Source organism: Mixophyes fleayi, chromosome 1 (genome assembly GCF_038048845.1).
Source record: "Mixophyes fleayi isolate aMixFle1 chromosome 1, aMixFle1.hap1, whole genome shotgun sequence".
NCBI lineage: Eukaryota > Metazoa > Chordata > Amphibia > Anura > Limnodynastidae > Mixophyes > Mixophyes fleayi.
Genome location: NC_134402.1, coordinates 203,028,827 through 203,049,013, shown reverse-complemented (window position 1 = coordinate 203,049,013; position 20,187 = coordinate 203,028,827). Strand labels below are relative to the sequence as shown.

At 41.1% G+C, this 20,187-nt stretch overlaps 1 protein-coding gene across 9 annotated transcripts in view; it reads right to left on the bottom strand.

Moving 5' to 3' along the window:
- The window catches only part of LOC142148381 (casein kinase I-like), a 69,183-nt gene extending 50,138 nt beyond the window's left edge, over positions 1 to 19,045 (bottom strand). For 5 of the 9 annotated variants that reach the window (XR_012690845.1, XR_012690846.1, XR_012690850.1 and 2 more), the window contains exons 1-2: positions 18,370 to 18,482; positions 9,494 to 9,964 (exon numbers count right to left, since the gene is read on the bottom strand). Coding sequence is in view for 2 of the 9 variants with exons in the window: in XM_075204782.1 (XP_075060883.1) it covers positions 9,494 to 9,674 (181 nt within the window). In the remaining 7 variants the exon portion in view is untranslated. The other 4 variants (XR_012690848.1, XR_012690847.1, XR_012690849.1 and 1 more) reach the window with 4 other exon arrangements.
- Between the last annotated feature and the right edge of the window lie 1,142 nt (positions 19,046 to 20,187).

Here is a 20,187-nt window from a genome sequence, read left to right as displayed (position 1 = left end):
AGTTAGACGGGAACGCCCCTATGAGAAATTGACTACGTCACCACGCCCCTGAACCTCCCTGTTCCCGCCCAGAACTCGTAGCTCGTCGCAAATGGGTTTTGCGATCGCGGCCGTACAGTTTTTGCGTTCGCGAAAGTAAACAGACCCGGCAACCGAGCATGTGCACTAAACTTTGGCGTTCGCTACGCGCTGAAAAGGGACATACGTCCCTTGATGACTCAGGCCCAATGTCTCCAAACTTTACACTTTAACAGCTCAATTTATCCATGGATTCATTTGAGATAACCTATTTACACTGTAGTTATGATTTATCCCTTATAAATAACTGCAAGCTCTCTATGTTCACGACAATGATGGAGAAAAAACAGGAGTCAGATACCAGAGGACAATGAATCAGATCACAGGATTCCAGCAGAAATCAATTTAACTGACACCAGTCTGTTAGAAAAGGCAGTCTTAAAAAAGGTCAGACACAGGTGATCAGGAACCAGATCAAATGAGGAACCCCTTGCAGGCAGGATCTGGTATAAATAAAGCAGCCTCCACAGGAGAGATGAAGTACTGCAGGCAGAGACAGAACGTAACACACACCTTCCTCCAGCTGGTCTTCTTCCCATAGTGCATTCTGGTGCCATCTATTCCCCAGGTAAATGACAAAAACGCACCCGGAAATATGCATGATGCAAAAGAAAATGTAATTAATTGGACCAGGCCACCTTTTTTCATTGCTCCATGGTCCAGTTCTGGCACTCACATGCCCAATGTAGGCACTTTCAGCTGTAAACAGGGGTCAGCATGGGCACTCTGACTGACATTCGGAAATGGAGCAAGCTGCAATGCACTGTTTGTTCTGATGCCTATCACAGCCAACATTAACTTTTTCAGCAATCTGTGCTACAGTAGCTCTCCTTGATTGGAACAGACAAGCTAGCCTTAGCTGCCCGCACGCATCAATGAGACTTGGGGCCTATGAACCTATAGCTGGTTCACCAGTTGTCCTTCCTTGGACCACTGCATTCCAGGAACACCCCAAAAGACCTGGGGGTAAATGTATCAAGCTGAGAGTTTTTTTCGGCGGGTTTCAAAAACCAATCAGATTCTAGCTATCATTTATTTAGTACATTCTACAAAATGACAGCTAGAATCTGATTGGTTGCTATAGGCAACACCTCCACTTTTCAAACCCGCTGGAAAACTCTCAGCTTGATACATTTACCCCCTGTTGTTTTAGAGATGCTCTGACACAGTGGTCTAGCCATCACAATTTGGCCCTTGTCAAAGTCACTCAGATCCTCATGCCTGACCATTTTTCCTGCTTCCAAAACATCAAATTTAAGAACTGACTGTTCACTTGCTGCCTTAAATATCCAGCCCCTTTGCCACTGCAACAAGATAATCAATGTTATTCACTTCACTAGTCAGTGGTTTTAATGTTGAGAGAGAGGCACACACAGTGGGGGTTTATACAGTGGTATGTCATACCACAAATTCTCCCACTGCCTTCATTGCAAAACTATTAAATTCCAATCGCTTACATTCCCATTACATTTTTCAGATTGCCACGTCTAGATTTCCACTTCAACCACAGCACTTCTGCTGTTGTGATCCTGTGGAGGGTGTCTATGATTGGTGGAGCAGAGTACAGACTGTTTCCCGGAGTCTTGGGACAGAGAATGGTAGGCAGCCGTGGAGTTGAGCCCAACACCATTCTGCATTTGAATGTCTCACTCATTAGCCTGATCAGTGCCAAAAGGTTCTGAGCAATGATAAACAATGAGCGGGCAGAGTAGGGCATGCTTAGCCTTGTACCTGAAAAGCATATGAAAAGACACAAGATGCCTACATCTGTGCTAGAGGAGCCTATACTTTAGATCTGGAAATAACCTAGGAGGCAAACTGTCAAATGACTGCTGACGCCAAACTTATTAGTGTAATTTCTTTTGGATTATCCAATAGATGCACATCTTCCCAGGCTTTCTAACAAAAAAATATTACGATTAACATGAATTTCAAATTATCAAATTCCATTCACTGCATGGGTGGATAGATAGCCAACAATCCATATATTAATCACTGCCTCAATATATAGCTATCAATCTCTGTTCTAGTGCAAACACCACTGCTCCAGTCATTCCTGGTCATATTTTCCTATAAATGTACATCCATATTCCCATATGCTCCTATTATGCCTGGGTCAGTGCTCCCATCATCCACTGTATCCGTGTGTGCATGATGACATCACAACACATGTGGATGCATATAGCATTTGCATACTGTGACAGGATGGACCGCCTATGCCACCCTGTCTGTTGTTGCTGGGAACTGGCTAGGTATAATTTGCCACCGTCCCCTTTCGTTATTCCGAATATGCCCTTCCTGCTGCAGTGGGAGGGGCCTGCTGCCACCACTGAGTTCCTTCTATGGCACTCACAACCACGTTCCTGCTGGGTAATTGACTCTGCTAATGTACCTTGTTGCTGGTGTACCTGGGCTGGTAACTCCGGATCTCTTACTATGGATCCGGGTTGCTGTGAATGGATTCCCCCCTGGCCTATCACATTGACCAGGGTTGCTGGGTAGCAGGCAGAACGGTAATACTGGAAACGCTTAGGTCCAAACCTCAGACAGCCAGGGAACGGATTAGATTTTAGGTCTAATCTGTAGATCACAGGAATACAGCAATATTGAAGATGTTTTCAAGCGCGTCTTGAATCAAGATGTTTATTTGCTCTCACCCTAGTTGAAGGTACCAGGGTGATCAGGTCAAATGAAGTCAGAAGAATGATACATTACATGCTCACACAGCTCATCTTTTATACAGTTTCGAAATAGTCTATTTTTAGAATCAGGATGTACTCTACACAAACATGGATTTACATGCATTGTAAAGCCACTAATATTTATACTTAGCTATGGAATTCTTAAAAACCTTGTTGTGATTTCCTGGATCTTATTTCAGAGGCAGGAGACTCACTAGCAAGTCAAAAGGTCTGACTGGCATGAATACTTCGAACAGTCGCTGAATACACATTTCCACAGAACAACAAAAAAAACATAAAAACAAGCCACTTCCCACATCACAATACACCAGAGGCTTGGTAAACACAGGCTCATTGTATCAGATATATACATCAGAAATAGGCATATCCTATAGCAAGGTTAAACAGAAAAAAACAACGTTTCTACCCTGGTCTCAGAGATAATGTTTTCCTATCTCACAATATACACAATATCAAAAATAAGTGCACGTGCAATTACATAAATAAGTGCCTTGCGCTATTTGCTTGCAATAAATTTTTACCAAAAGTTATTTAATAGTGATCCAGTCACACATACCCTGTACAGACACCAGTCTGCGCTGATCAGGCACCTGTAACTTACAGCACAGGCGCTGGGCAGCTGTGTTTGCACCAACGCCACTGTATAAAACACAGCCCCCTATGCCATTGTATAAAACACAAACCATCTCATAGGGCAAGATGGGTCTTTAGTGGAGGGAGAATGTGGAAGGCCAAGGAGCCATCTGCTCATTCACAAATATTAATGGTATTAAGGGAAAGGAAGTATCTACAAGGATCACTCCGTGTGGGCATTAAGGGAAAGGAAGTATCTACCACAAGGATCACTCGGTGTGGGCATTAAGGGAAAGGAAGTATCTACCACAAGGATCACTCCGTGTGGGCTGAGCTTTTGACAGGTCGAAGGATGTTATTTTCCCTCCCTAATGAGCCTCAAGTATGCATACACATTAAGGGGCACATTCATTTATACAGTCAAAAAATATTGGTTTTCACAAAGTTTGCAGCTTCAGTGTTTTTAGACCTTTTTGTCAGATGTTGCTATGGTAAACTGAAGTAAAATTACAAGCATTTAATAAGTGCCAAAGGCTTTTATTGACAATTACATTAAGTTTATGCAGAGAGTCAATATTTGCAGTGTTGACCCTTTTTGAAGACCTCTGCAATTCACCCTGGCATGCTGCCAATCAACTTCTGGGTCACATACTGACTGATAGCCGCCCATTCTTGCCTAATCAATGTTTGGAGTTTATCAGAATTTGTGAATTTTTGTTTGTCCACCCGCCTCTTGCGGATTGACCACAAGTTCTCAATGGGATTAAGGTCTGGGGAATTTCCTTGCCATGGACCCAAAATTTTGATGTTTTGATCCCCAAGCCACTTAGTAATCACTTTTGCCTTATGGCAAGGTGTTCCATCATGCTGGAAAAAGCACTGTTCATCACCAAACTGTTCTTGGATGGTTGGGAGAAGTTGCTCTTGAAGTATGTTTGGTACCATTCTTTATTAATGGCTGTGTTCTTAGGCACAATTGTGAATGAGCCCACTCCCTTGGCAGGGAAGCAACCCCACACTTGAATGTTCTCAGGATGCTTTACTGACATGCATGACACAGGAGTGATGGAAGCTCTCACCTTTCCTTCAACAGACAAGCGCTTTTCCCGATGCCCCAAACAATCTGAAAGGGGATTCAGCAGAGAAAATGACATTACCCCCACAAGCCCTTTCTGTGCAAAGCAATGATGACTGCATGTGTTTCTTTGCAGATAACCATGGTTAACAGAGGAAGAACAATTATTTCAAGCACCACCCTTCTTTTAAAGCTTACAGTCTATTATTCAAACTCAATCAGCATGACAAAGCCATCTCCAGCCTTGTCCTCGTTAACACTCTCACCTGTGTTATTGAGAGAATCACTGACCTGTTGTCAGCTGGTCCTTTTGTGGTAGGGCTGAAATGCAGTGGAAATTTTGTTTTTGGGATAAAGTTCATTATCATGGCAAAGAGGGACTTTGAAATAAATAGCAATTCATCTGATCACTCTTCATAAGATTCTGGAGTATATGCAAATTGCCATCATAAAAACTGAGGTAACAGACTTTGTGAAAAATAATATTTGTGTCATTCACAAAACTTTTGACCATGACTGTACGGTAAAAAGTAACACTCCCTTTTGCTCGCATCTCTATGGGGTGCGAGCAAAAATAAGCGGACATTGCAATAAAAAAAAAAACGCTGCAGTGTCTCGCGGCCTTCACAGGACACTGCACACATTTTTTTTTTACAATTGAATCTGCCCCCAAGTATGCAATAGCAAAAAATATGTTTCTTCAACAGGTTCAGGATAACCTGATCGCACTATTTTTTTATGCAGCGATATGGTTACCTGGACCTTATCTGCAGTGGTAGATTCTCTTGCCCTCTCTAGGTGACCTCTTAATGTTAAAGATTTTTCTTGATATCAGACTGATGCAAATTGGGAGAAACCTTACGAGATTCAATAAATTTTGGGCTTCATGTTGGAGGTATACAGCCCGGAGAGTAAATGTATCAAGTGAAGTGGAGATGTTGCCTATAGCAACCAATCAGATTCTAGTTATTTTGTAGAATGTACTAAATAAACAACTAGAATCTTATTGTTTGCTATGGGCAACATCTCCACTTTTTCAAACCCACCAGAAACTCACAGCTTGATACATTTAGCCCAGGAATGCAGAAAAACAGAGCAGGATAATTTAGGTCCATATTGACCAAGCAAAAACCAAATAGACTTCCCAGTCACAATATTACAAACATACTATTCCCCAATCTTGCCCAAATGTCATACAGACCCAGGGGTTAAGTAGGATCGTTTCCAAGGGAAGAGTGTTTTGTAGGTATGGATAAATGCAGAACAGGAAAAAAGAAGAGAAAACTGTGGACTTGTAAGGTCTAGAGGGTATATTTAGTAAACTGCAACCAATCAGATTCTAGTTATCATTTATTTTGCACATTCTACAAAATCAGAGCTAGAATCTGACTGATTGCTATAGGCAACATCTCCACTTTTTCAAACCCGCAGTTTATACCCATAGGAGTAAGAGAAATCTCATAACCTCCGTATTAGCACTCAATACTATGGATTTTGAAATTTCGAGCAATAAACTTGGGAAGCTAGCAGACACACAGGAGAAGTTGTGAAAACTAAACTGTGTCAATTACATACCATTAAGTTAACAAACTGCCAACACAGATACTACATACTCCCTTTTTTAAGCCTTTCGGGATAAGTTTAGGAGGATAGTAGAGGGTTTGATAATAGAAAAGGATAAAGCCCAGGTGGATCTAGCATGTACCCAGATTCAGAAGGAACTCAGAGGAAAACTATAATAAATACACATTTCCACACTGCGGCTTTACACAAAAAAAATGTGTATTTATATATCCATTTACAGATTTGGACGCATTTTACACTAACTTGGTCTCCCACACAACAGATGCAACCAGCACTAAGCTATGACACGCCGGACTGCTCACACTATACAAGGGAAACCCACAGCATGGGGTTCCCCTTTCATAATGTGACAGTTCCAGCCTGTTGAGTATGGGGCTGAATTTCTTAGGGGAACTGGACTTGTAAAAAATATGCAGGTCCCCCACCCCTAGAAAAAACAACCCTGAGCTGAAAAGCACTATGGCTCTTCCCAACTCCCATGCCTTGTGGCTGTTGGGGTAATAAATATTTAAATGTTAGCAGTCAGAATTTTTTTAATGTGGCATTATTGTTTCAAGCAAGTCCTGGCAACCGTAAACTGCTTGAGAATGCTGGTACTAGGACTACAAGTGCCAGCATACCCAAGCCTGTTACAGCATGCTGAAACTTGTAGAACTACAAGTGCCAGAATACCCTGGCATTCAGGGATTGCTGGGACCTGTAGTACAGCATAAAAAAACTGCTAAAAAACGGACACCATGAAAAAATGTTTTATTAAACTAAAGACTCTTCAAAGCAGGGGCTGGCTGGGCTGGGGGGCAGGACCACCTGCATTTTTTTCCTTTAAAATGTTCCTAATAGGCTGCTGAGTCGAGTCTTGCCCCCCGGTTAAAACTTCCCATCCCTCCCCTGCCTCAAAGCCCTTTTAAAGTTGGGAGTGGAAGACCCCACCAAGTGCAGTTCATTAGGGTTAGATCCCATGTGGGGTCTAACCACTACTAACCAATCACATCAGCTTTCTCGTGTTCTGACTGAAGCCCAAGGATGTAGGTTAATAATAGATTATTAAAAGTGTAGGAGTGCTTATTTTAATGAAATATTTTTTCCTAACACTGGGTGTTAGGAAAAGCCCTAGTGCTTCAGCACAGGGCTGTTTTGTTGCGGGCCCAAATCCCCTGGAAAATTCCGCCACTTACTGAACAAGCTAGGGCTGTATAACATAACAAGGTGATGCCCTGCTGCAGGTTTCCATTTTATAGTGTGACCAACCAATTGCATTTTTTTAAAAATTCTAAATGAAAACGCCACATATTACGTATTTTCTTTCAATGTATTTTACGTAAACATTTTGGATACAAATGCACTTAGCATCAGGCCCATAGAGTTGTCTCTCTAAGATGGATACTACCGATTAAACTTTTAGAAGCGAATAAGCAAGAACATCCTTCCCTTGAATCAGATCAAGTGGTTGCACGGTTGCCAAAATCTTACATGTACTGTTTCTTTTTTAGCATCAGATTATTGTAGCAAAAGTACACTGGAGTCACCTTGGGTATGCTCATAACTAGGCAATACTCTATCAATGCCCAGTTCCCACATTTATATATTGGATACGGATTGGTGTTTGCAGTTCGGAGTATTATGTGAAAGGGATCACAATGGGGTTTTAAAGCATCAGCGCTGGAGCACCAATGAATCCTGCTTTATGGATGCTAATCCAAAACCGACCTCCCTGAGACAAGAATAATGATGTTAGTAGCAAACAAATCAGGCCTCATATACTGTGGACACAAGTAACTGCACAAAGAGAGGCCCAATTTTCAGAAGAGCACTTTGTTTCCTTACTCCCATTTTAGGTATCAACATTGGAGAGAAAAGGGAGGAACTTCAATCACCCCAGAGAAAATACTAGACATTCGCGTTGGCACTCTTATGAGGATTCTGAAGGTGCTCTTGCATCGGCACAGAGCTCAAGAATTAACTATTCACCTTTGGGGAAGAAGTGAACATCTGGAAGAAACCATCAACTTTGAACATAAACATTAAAAAAAATATATGAAAATAGCAAGAGTTATGTGCTCTCTAGACGACTACTCCAAATAACTTGGAGGGAAAAGCTATTTGTTCCATTAAAAAATCTTTATTCAACCTTCTCATCAATCCCGTAATATTTCTCATGTTCATGGTAATAGTCCTGAAGCTCAGTCTACTGATTACTTACTGACAGACAAAGAGATTTTTGAGGTGTTTAGCCAATCTATCACATGAGAGAGTATTAAGAAATTGGGGTTATTGAACAACCTGAGCTCAACATCCAGGACTTTGTTTACAAACTCTTTTGGATTTTTGTTTTCACTGTTTTTTTAAAGGACAATTTTATTTGTATTCATCTGTCATTACTCATGTACTTAGATCTAAAGTGCCCTTGTAGAAAAGGAGGTTCTTTCGTTATATTGTTTTTCACATATGTGTGTTGTTTTTTTCAAAGTGAGGTTTTTCATCTTCAAAGTTGCTGAAGGAATATTTCAATATGGGTCTAAAGTAAAAGCTGTATTATTTTCATTCACCGACATTCTTGCAGCAAAGGACCCTCACAGTAGATGCCAAAAATCTTAGATATTTAACCAGAAAATAATGTGACACAAATGTGAAAGATTGAAAATAACTGGTATCAAATTCAACAGGAGTTAAAATTAGTCTCATTTTCCTGCTAACAGGGAAATTGTAAACGATCATATGCAACAGTGTTTCCTAAACCCAGTCCTCAGGGACCCCTAACAGAGCATGTTTTCTATATCCCTTTGCTGAAGCACAGGTGTATTCATTACTGACTGACACATTTTGAAAGATCCACAGGTGGTACTAATTATTTCACTTGTGACCTGGAAAACCTGCACTGATAGAGGTACCTGAGGACTGGGTTTGGGAAACACTGATATACAATATCCACATATTCGGCCCCAATATGGACATATGAAAATATTGCCATATTGGAAATAGGATAGGTAAAATAGTCAGAGATTTTTAAAGAAGTTTCATTTGACTAGCAGTTGGCTGATATCACTTATAATGCAGAAATTCAGGCACCAGATTCTCCATAGAATATATGGAGACCATATATTCATGCTACTGATGCATAAAAGGCATAGAATGTGAATAAGTGGATGTATCCATACAGGTAAGCTAAGATTTTTAATCTTGTGAGCTGTGTGCCAGCATACAGCCTTTGTCAAAAATGTCCTTGAGTAAGACTGCATTTGGTAATTGTAGCACCAGGACTCTCACCACTGATTCTCATTTATATTGTTTGTATAGTTGTTGATCCTATGTCTTGAAGTATCTACAAATAACCTCAATGTGAGAGTGCTTGCAAACGTGTAAGGCATGACATATTGTGTGATGCTGTATATATACATAAGTATTGCAATGTTTCAGCAAAAGTAAAAATACATCTCATACATTGAGAACATAAAACAAGCTACCCGTTGTGCCCCACACTTACCAAGTCGCAGCTCCCCAAAATTGCCACAGCCAATCTTCTTTCCTACTCGAAAGTTGGGTCCCACCATTGACACCCCAGCATTGGCTCCGATGCTGCGATTGCCCCTTGCAACTCCAGTTTTAGACATTCTTCTTCCTGCTTCTTCAGACTCCCCCTTTCCCTCCATATGGTCAAAATCCATAAGTTTGTGGTAGCCAGGCCTCTCCACGGCTACGGAGACTTCCAGGGGTTAGGAACTAACATGGAAGGACACTAGCCTCCTACCCACTCCCACCCCCCACAAATCAGCAACAGAATAGCATATTGACCCAGAAGAAGGGGAAACAGGCTCCCCTCCCGTACTTTCAGTTGACTTGGTCAGAGGCAGTTGCAGAAATGATGCCTTGCGAGAAGTCTTCTTTAACTGTTCCAGTCTTGATAAGAGAACTCATTGCGATTTGATGTCCTGTTCAAGTCTTGGGTCACCAGCACCTGATAAACATACCAATATTAGTATAACATGAATATAAAATGTACTCTTAAATTGTGCAAACATACTGGTAGATTAATTGGCTGCTATCTAAAATTGACCCTAGTCTCTCCCTGTGTGTGTGTGTGTGTGTGTGTGTGTGTGTATGTGTGTGTGTGTGTGTGAGTGAGTGTCTATATTAGGAAATTTAGACTGTAAGCTCCAATGGGGCAGGGACTGATGTGAGTGAGTTCTCTGTACAGCGCTGCGGAATTAGTGGTGCTATATAAATAAATGATGATGATGATATCACTGAAAAAAACTAATAATTTGCCAACATAGTGCATTAGTTGATATGTGCAGCAAGCCATCATGAAGCTATGATCAATTCAGTAATATGTAGACTAATGACGGCAAAAAATTTATATGTTACAATGGATTATTGCACATTTACAGCATTAAGGTAAATTACTCCAAAATTCTTCTCAACCAACCGATAAAATATTATGTAATTCTTTGACGGAAAACAATCATGACTTTTACATCCAGGAGGGTAAATAAAGTGTCACCCTCTGAGATATGGCCACTAAATATATAGAATTGTGGCACAATTATTTTGTAAATATGATTTTTTGTTAACGCCTCATGAAACTTTTGTTCAGCCATTCTTGTAACTCGCATAGATATTTTAGTTGCTTAACAGAGGTTATTCATTTTCTGCTGAAAAGCAGTTTTGCAAGATGTGAGCCCACGGCCTTGAGGTGTAGCTAACAAGACACAGCTAAGAATAATTGGCACATCTGGCCTGAGAAGGGGAAGAAAGCTAAACACCACAAGAATACGTGAGAAAGCCAACCCACAGCATATTCCGTGCACTGCTATAAGCTTATGACATATAAATCACATATATTCAGAGTGCTATAAAAACTTGAAACTGAGATAATAAACAGAGAATATTTGTTGCATACAGAGCTTTGCTGTGTTTATTCTCTCCAGCTGATTGAAGCGCTTCCAGATATACTTGACACCACTAGGCAAACTCTGCACAGATTTTAGATCTGACAGCTGTCATAATACACGCATTATAATAAATATACATCATAATAAATACATACATATTTTTTCAGAGGACTACCGTCTCCAAAGGAGTAGACGAGTGCTAAGTGACTAGTTTAACCAGTATTGTACCTTCATAAAAGCTTCAAAGGAAGCGGGAGAGCCAACATTCTTTAAAAAAAACTACTTTCAAATATATATATATATATATATATACACACACACACACACACACACACACACACATAGGGGCATATTCATTTGTCAGCAAGATTGTTTTGTCCCCGCAGTGTTAAAAAAAAAAAAAAAGTCCTGCGCGGATTTTTGCCGGCAATAGCGACCATTTGGAGTTAGATCAGCGGGAAAACTCGTGCAATTTAATTGCAAAAGAGGTAATGCTGCCCCCGCATGTTAAAAATTGTGTTTGCGATACTTTAGGGTAAAGAGAGCGCGCTCGAAAATTATGAAAAAAAGCCAGAAAATAACTTAACACTCTCTAAAAAAAATACTCACTGACAAATGAATATGCCCCAAACTGTAGAAAAGCAGACCACTAACAGAAAAAAAGCTGGTGTTAAAGCTATGAGTCACAGATAGTCAGGTGGCACTTAACTTGTCATTTTTAAAGCAAACAGTACAAAACCAGAATGGGACAGTTCCCAATTTCAAACAAAATATGTGCATTATGTACTACTTCCAGGTTATAGGTGACTAGGCCTTTAACCAGGGTCTAAAGTCTATGGCATATACCAAATAGGAAAATCAAATGTGTGGCACAGCCCTAGAAGGGCAGAAAATAGCAGAAGGGCTGCATCCAATGTATCACTGACCTTACATGACCATCAATTTAGAGTTGTGGCTGACTTTAATAACATTGCTGCACCTATATATTCCCAACTCCTTTGGTTTCTATTGTCCTATTACCCAATTTAATCTCCTACAAAGGTTGCCAATGGTATCTATGTGAATTTTACAAACAAATACCAATGACATATTGAATGAGCAGATTTGCCTGCTTACATTGCAGTTATATATAATATAACTGGTGCTCCAATCTCCAAAAGATTGGCATCAGCATGTCATGAAATAAAGTTACCTGTACCAGGAAAAAATTCTCCAATGACCTAAACAATGACATAGCAGAATTGTGGCTCAACAAGAACACATTTAGGGGCGGATTATCATTGATGGGTAGTACTACTTATGCAGAAAGATGTACCTCTGCTTTTCAAGAATACTTACCTGCAGTGCGTTCCTCTGTGAACAACTCTCTCTGCAACAAAACACTTCACTTACTACGCATGCACCGATGTTTTACCACACATGCATACTAAAGTCAACTCTGGCCTAAGAGGGGGTGGAACATGCAGCCTGTGAAAAGGATGCTCTCTAGCTTGACTGCACGCCATTGGAAAAGATAAGTAGCGTTTTAAGTGCTAGCAGTGAAAATCTTTTCACCACTTGATGAATTTATTCTGACCTCTATTGGGACAGTGCTAAAAGAGCTTTAATGCTCGTATAAGCATTTAAACCAGCATGGTTCTAATGACTCCATATCTCACTTGCACTAGGAAGCAGCTATGTTTTTTGGAAGCCAGATTTACTTTAGCTCACTAAAAATGAATGCATTGGATTTAATGGAGTGTTCTCGATTAGCCATCACTCCCTACAACGATTTGTGATGAAGGACCTGGTGTTAAAAGCTGTTTTGCTACATGCATGTGCAAGATCAAGCCATACATTTTAAGATACAGAACTTTATTATTTTTTCAAATCATGACATACCATTTTTATATTTAATATAACATAAATCATATTATACGTGACTTGTATCCATTTAATATTGCTATGAAGTATTATCTTCATTTTCGCTATAGTGTGTCTAGCTCCCTTTACAATGCAGTCAATTAAATCTTAACCCATAATAAATACATATGACGTGTTGCATTGCACTTTAGAAGTTATCAACTAAAGACATACTGTGATGATACCGGGTTTAATGTAATCCTTTGCGCCACACAGCTGACCTATGCGGTACCTATCCAAGGTTCAAAATCACCCAGTCAAATATTCGAAATAAAATAAGTACATTTATTTTTAAAAAAAATAGCACCAAACAGCAATAAACATTTTTAAATAACAACCTGCAACAAATACAGTCTGGCACAGACAACATACAGGGTATCATGAAAACACCTCACCAGTATCCTAGCTACTCTCAAGTACAGCTATCTATCCATCTATCCAAGCTTCTCCCCCTATCTCCTGTGAGGCTACCAGTAAGGTAGCCTCAAAGGAGAGAGTCGTCCTGAGTCACTGTCACTTCCCTTTTGGCGGACCCACAGCCCCCAGAGACCTGGAGAGGTAGATCAGGGAAAAGGAAGTACTCCAGGGACCAATTGCCTCAACGCCAGCTGTCACTGGGTAGTGAATGTCCCTGTTTCTGAAGCTGGTTTTTAAAGGCAAATATTACCTCCTAGAGAGTTTCAGGACCTGTCTGATTGGTCCTTTTCTGTTTTTACCTTTTCACAGGTAAACATACAGACAAAGGGATAGCAGATGAGCCACTATTGATATAATTAAGGATAGGTATTGTTCTATGGCTATACAGCTTGTTTAAACAAGTGAGGTCACAATCCAGACACATTACATGTAAATACACAATACAGTCCTCTGTAATTAAACATTGAGCTCTATCTGTGGACCTTTACCCTATCTTAATACATGAGACATCCTGGTGTGATGTACATCATACTTGCCAACATTGGCAAGTGTTCTCCCGGGTGGTCTGGGGTCAGATGGGTGTGTGGCAGCAGGGTTCGAAGAATTGTGTCATTAGCCCCGCCCCCAAAATGAGCATCACTATTTTGGGCCAATAAGATTAGGGGTGGGGCCACGATGACACACGCATGACATCACTAAGCCCCATCTCCTCCATTTAATTGACAGGACTGCCCAGGATCCAGGAGAATTGCCTGCTCTCCAGACTCCCAGAAATTCGGGATTCTCCTGGTCATTCCGGGAGAGTAGGCAACTATGATGTACATTCATACAGGACTGGTGGACATTAATCCTTTTGCCTAGGCTGAAAAATGAAAAATGGACTAGTCTGCAAGATAAGAAAACCATGCTGGCAGACATTTTAACTACTTACAGATTGAATATATATACAAGTTTAAATAAGATTGGGGAACCAGATAGCTCGAAAAAGTATGTTTTTATAGTCCAGTATTTAAAAAATGAGGTGCAGACTGGTTGAGGTGATATTAATACCTCGTTTCACCACACATACTGTTAAAGCAGCCAGTCAAGTTGTCTATGTGTTAATGGGGCATATTTAATAAAGCACGATAGTGCTTTTAACGGGTCATTAAGGTCCCACAGTGTCCTCCGCAAATTTATTAAGGGGGCATCGCAGCAGATATCATGGATATCTGCTGCTTTGCATTCCTCTTCGTTTTTGGGAGCAGTCACCATTCAACAGAATGGTGACTGCTCCTGGCCGCAATCTAACAAGTCCCGAAAAAAATGTTTTTTCGGGAACTTGTCATGTTAATGTACGCCAGCTGAGGCTGGCGTACATAATCCGAATTGAGGAAATCTAATGCTGTCAGCTCTGCACCGGAGAGCAGAGCTGTACAGCGCATGTGTGGAGGGATCACATGATCCCTCCCTGTCACTCAGCGCGCTCTCTCTGCAACTATCGTTGCAGAGACAGAGAGGGGATCTGTGTGCGCATGTCCAGTTCTTGGAACTGGACATGCGCAATTGAAGAGTGAAGAGAAGACCCGAAGACAGTGCTTCCGAAGAGGGGGGTAAGTATGATTTTTTTTATCACTGAAACAGCAGTTTTTCAGAACTGCTGTTTCTGTGCAGGGCTGTACATAAATGTGAGAAGTAGTTCAATCCTTATCATTGCGATAAGGATTGAAAACTACTTTTCACTTTATGTGAATATTGATAAATGTGCCCCCATGCAGGGCCGGATTAAGGGGGGGGCACAGGGGGCACGTGCCCCGGGCCCCCCTCTCTAAGAGGGCCCCCCGCCGCCTGCTGTCCGCTGATCGGATCACCTTGATCCGAATCTTCTCCTGCTGGTGCAGCTGTGGGAGCCCCGCTGACGCATGCGCACACAGATAAAATCCTTGTCAGCGGGGGCAGATGTACAGCAGCACCGTGGCTGCTGTACATTCTAAGGTGCCCGAAATGGAGCTAATGCTGCGCATGTGCAGCTGCAGCAGCTCCTTACAGACAAGGACCACTGGGAAGACGTGAAGAGTGGGCTGATCATGGCTTCCTAGGTGAGTCACACCTTCCCTGGCCAATCTTAGTTTCTAATAATAATTCATTTAAATATATCATATACAGTTTATATTCATTTATAGAGGTAATGAAGAGAATAGGAATAGGTATGTTATAGAAGAATCCCCTACTTTATTAATCATTATTAAAGTAATACTGAAGCCAGCCACTTGATTTAAAGCTTAGATTTCAGTCATTTTTATGTGTATGTGTATCTGTGTGTGTGTGTATATATATATATATATATATATATATATATATATATAAAATGTATTTTATATGCAGTATCGTTGCTAGTTTTCACGTGCGGCATCAATGGTATTTTTCATGTGCGGTATTAATGGTAGTTTTCATGTGCGGTATTAATGGTAATTTTCATGTGTGGTATTGATGGTAGTTTTCATGTGCGGTATTGATGGTAGTTTTCATGTGCGGTATTAATGGTAGTTTTCATGTGCGGTATTAATGGTAGTTTTCATGTGCGGTATTAATGGTAGTGTTCATGTGCGGTATCAATGGTAGCTTTAATGTGTGGTATTAATGGTAGTTTTCATGTGCGGTATAAATGGTAATTTTCATGTGCGGTATTAATGGTAGTTTTCATGTGCTGTATTAATGGTAGTGTTCATGTGCGGTATCATTGCTAGTTTTAATGTGCGGTATTAATGGTATTTTTCAATTTTTCATAGGCGGTATCAATGGTAGTTTTAATTTGCAGCATTTTAGTATGAGGAAGCATTGATTTTTCTTTTGTAGACAACCTAGGCGAGTCCCCTGGGAGCGCTGTAAGTGTCATTCTGTGGGCTTTATGCGTCATAATGCAGGATGTGCATAAAGCAGGATGTGTCAATGCTTACAGTCTTATACAGCCTTATACCTGATGGCGTTATATTACATGCATTTTATACAGTGGTGTTACAAGTACCTGTTGTAATATTCATATCTATTACATCCAGCGATCTTATCTATGTATTTATATATTACCTTATCACCTAGTTTTGCATAGACTTGGTTGTGATGAGTTGTGTCTGCTTCCCATGATGGATTAGCTGATGTGACTGCAGTTTAACAGTTAAATCATAATAACTTTCAAGTAGTACTTATTTTCATAATTTGGGTGATAAATATAATGTTGGCAGATATTTCAGGAATATTAAAATAATAGCATTGTATTGCAAAAAGTGTCTTGCGGAAGCTGTACATTTTTCTCTTACCATATCAATAAGGTGTGTAGTCCCCAACCAGTCTGGGATCCTTATGTCAGTGCCCTGAGAGGTGCCTATGTGTTTTGCAGAGTCCCTAGCACCAGAGCTGGATTAAGGGAGGGCCCCGGGATGCCCCCTGCACAAGGTTCTGCATGGTTCTTGGTGTTACCCCCAAATGCCGGTATACAGGGGACAGCACAGGGTCCTCCATTTAAGTGCTTAGTCAGCACTATTCGCCTAAGGTGCCATCGCGCTGGTATTATAGTGATACCATGCATGTATGCAGTTAATTTTTTTTAAGCCTTCTGGGAATAATGATGACACAGCTGCTGCCACAAAGCTGTGACTGTGATGAGGAGCAGAGAGGAGCCGCTTTGCCTCCCGGGCTTAAGGTATGTGAAGGTCTGCAGCTGAGGAGGTAAATGAGAATTGGGGGTGTGGTAGCTGAGAACCACGTTGATGAGGAGGGAAATGAGGTGAAGGTGGAGACAGAGAAGAGGATTGAGGAGGCAATGTGGATGCTAAGTAGGTGGAGAATGAGGAGTGAGAGGGAAGATAGAAAATGTGTTTGAGGGGGATAGAGGTGCAAGATGAAGAAGGGGATTCAGGAGGGGGACATGGTGATACAAATGTAGAACAGAGAGTTAGGATGTGGTGCTAAGACCTCGATTTTCTATTTTCCCTATAGCAGCTTTCATTGTGGACCCTCTCTCCCTGCCCCTGAAAAGTCGCATTTAAAAAAGTTGGCATCTTAAGAGACTGAAGAAAATGACAAAGTAAAATTGTAAAGTTACAACTGTGCCATGGATGTTATCTAATGTCTCACTTTCTGTAACCACATGGACATTTGCACTGCCTATCAGGACACTGCCAACCACAATTTACCACCTGTTTTTACCGCCACTCATTCCATTAGCTCCCCTCCTCTGGACATACACTAACTTTATATGCAAATGCATGACGAGGCCATGTAAAAATGTTAATATTAAGAAAACAAAATGAAAATGACATAAAACACCTTCAAGCTAACTACTGCCACAGACATTAGCATCTGTTGCCTTGCCACACTCCAGACCTGCTAATGCTTAGTTGGACTAGGATGGAAGGGATGACCGATATATACATACACATGCAAAGATAGTTTTATAATTATATGGGTCAATTGACATGATGGAGGACGAGCTGTCTGGGTGCAGGCTGCAAAAACAGAAAGTGGAAATAACATGTAGGAGAAAGCAGGATAGTCTGTCATCTGTCCTGAATATGGTGAGGCAGTCCCGAATTTGGGTGACTGTGCCACTTAGTCAGAATGGACAGTTGGGATGTATGTCCCTCTTTATACTTCTCTGTTCGTGAAGGGGGAGCTGTGTGCACTTAATACTAGTGAACATAATATTGCCTGCGTATTTGGCCATATTACACCATAGGGCCCCCTCTGTCTTAAGTGCCCCGGGCCCCCCAGAGCCTTAATCCAGCTCTGCCCCCATGTCTGATCTGATAACCCTGTCTAACCCTTGCCTATCACAGAGACACAGTTTAACGTAATGTTGAGAGTAGAGTTTATCTTTCTTTTATTTTGCTCCATTAATATACTGTGACAGTCCACACCAATGTGTGAACCTCCGAGTTTTGCGTTAAGATGTCTGCCAATCCCTTTGAGTGTTATGTCATATACAATTTCGAAATGCAATAATTTGTAGTGACATATTGATTACGTTGTAAACTCCTTTACTACCACACGCATTACAGATAGACGTTGAAGTATATCTAATAATAAACGTTATGTTGTATAATCCATGTATTGTAAGAAGTCCTCTATTTTGCTCTTACAGTATCTATCAAGATACAGTACTGCCCCTTCTCACCTAAACAAGTACCAGGCCTGTAACTCTGAGAATACCCGGACTCTCCCGCAATCTCATGCCGCTTCCCGTCTCTCTATATCCAGTTGCTCAACCTCCTTAGTACTCATTACGTATTTTACGTACCCTCCCTATATCCGACGTCCGGGAGCCATGTGTTATACGTAAACTCACTCCGTGAATTATTTCTGAGAAGAAACCCCCTTCAGCTACGCCGTTGCGCTGGTGCACATGCGCTGTACTCCTCCAGTCTGGGCAGAGTGAATCGGACGGGAACAAATTTACGCAATTAGCGTAATTGAGATAGAGAATAGCTACTCGCGATTAGAGCTGCGAATCGATACAGTCCCTGCTATTGACTAGTTGCTTGCCGAACGAACACATACATGACTGTTAAATCTAGGATGTAGACGAGAAGTAGTTTAGTGATTTAGGCTATGGTTGTATTATGTGTTATTTTGTTCCCTAAATTTCATATATTGGGACCTATTTAGATCCTCTGACTGTGTGACTGGATCATATAGTATACAAATCACTTTTACTTTTGTATTTGGGCTGGACCGAAATGCAGTATTTAGACTTATGTATTCAACTCACATTGTCCCATAGCGTCTTACCTCTTTGTCTGTGTTACCAAGTAGTGTATATTACTGTGTTTGTTCCAGGGCCGTCTCTTCCATTGGGCACAATGGCAGTGGCGGATCGAGGGGGGGGGGGGGGGGGGGGCGATCGCCCCCCCTAGCAGGGGCTTGCTGCCGACAGCTGCACACTGCAGGTCCGTTCAGCAGTGACAGTGTGTTGCCTGGCTGCTCTGATTGTGTTTTAAACACAATCAGAGCAGCGGGGCAGCACACTGTCACTGCCAAGCGGACCTGCACATACTGTGCAGCCGCCGGCAGCCTTAGAAGTCGGAAAGGGGGCGGGGCCTAAATCCCCCCCCCCCTACATCGCCCCGGGTATAGCAGTTTCCTAGATCCGCCCCTGCACAATGGGCAGGTACCCGTCCGAGACTGACTTCGCTGACTTCATAGGTTGGACATGCTATAAACTTTGTTCCTTCTTATTGCCCTGCAACAAATTAAAATACACACATTATCCCTGATCAGAGACTATCATATTTCAGACATGGTTTCCCAAGGACCACCAAAAACTAAGAGCTGTAAAAGAGCACAATGGCTTCTGTTGTGCAAATTGCTTTATCAGGTACCAGGTGACATTTTGTACTGCAACTTTTTTCCCAAATGAAAGCCTATCATTGGTCTTCACTGTTTAATATCATATTAAAGAAGAATCACAGATACTTTCAATCATGAGTATATTGTGCAGTACCTTCATCTAGCCAGCAAGTGTACTGTTTCTCACGGAATAAGTTTATTCTGTGACTAAAACCCACCACAGACATATTACAGAGGAGGTACATCATAATAAATCAGTAAATGCATTCAAAACCACAAGCAAAAAAAAATAATATATATATATATATATATATATATATATATATATATATATATATTTATATATATATATATATATATATATATATATATATATATATATATACTGCTTTGATCGGGGGCCCATAATGTTGTTAAGATGGCCCTGATTTGTCCCTAATTGTAAAGAGCTGTGGAATTTGCTGACGCCATATAAATGTTAATGATGATGGCCGTGTTTCCCACGTTAAGTATCATCCCTTATTGCAATGATAAGGGATGATACAACGCATGGGATGGGATGATACTTGCGATGCTCTCAACATAGGTAAAATGGCTACTGAATGGCGTTTGCCATCAGGGTAAAGGTTTGAAAAGGTAGGCTTTT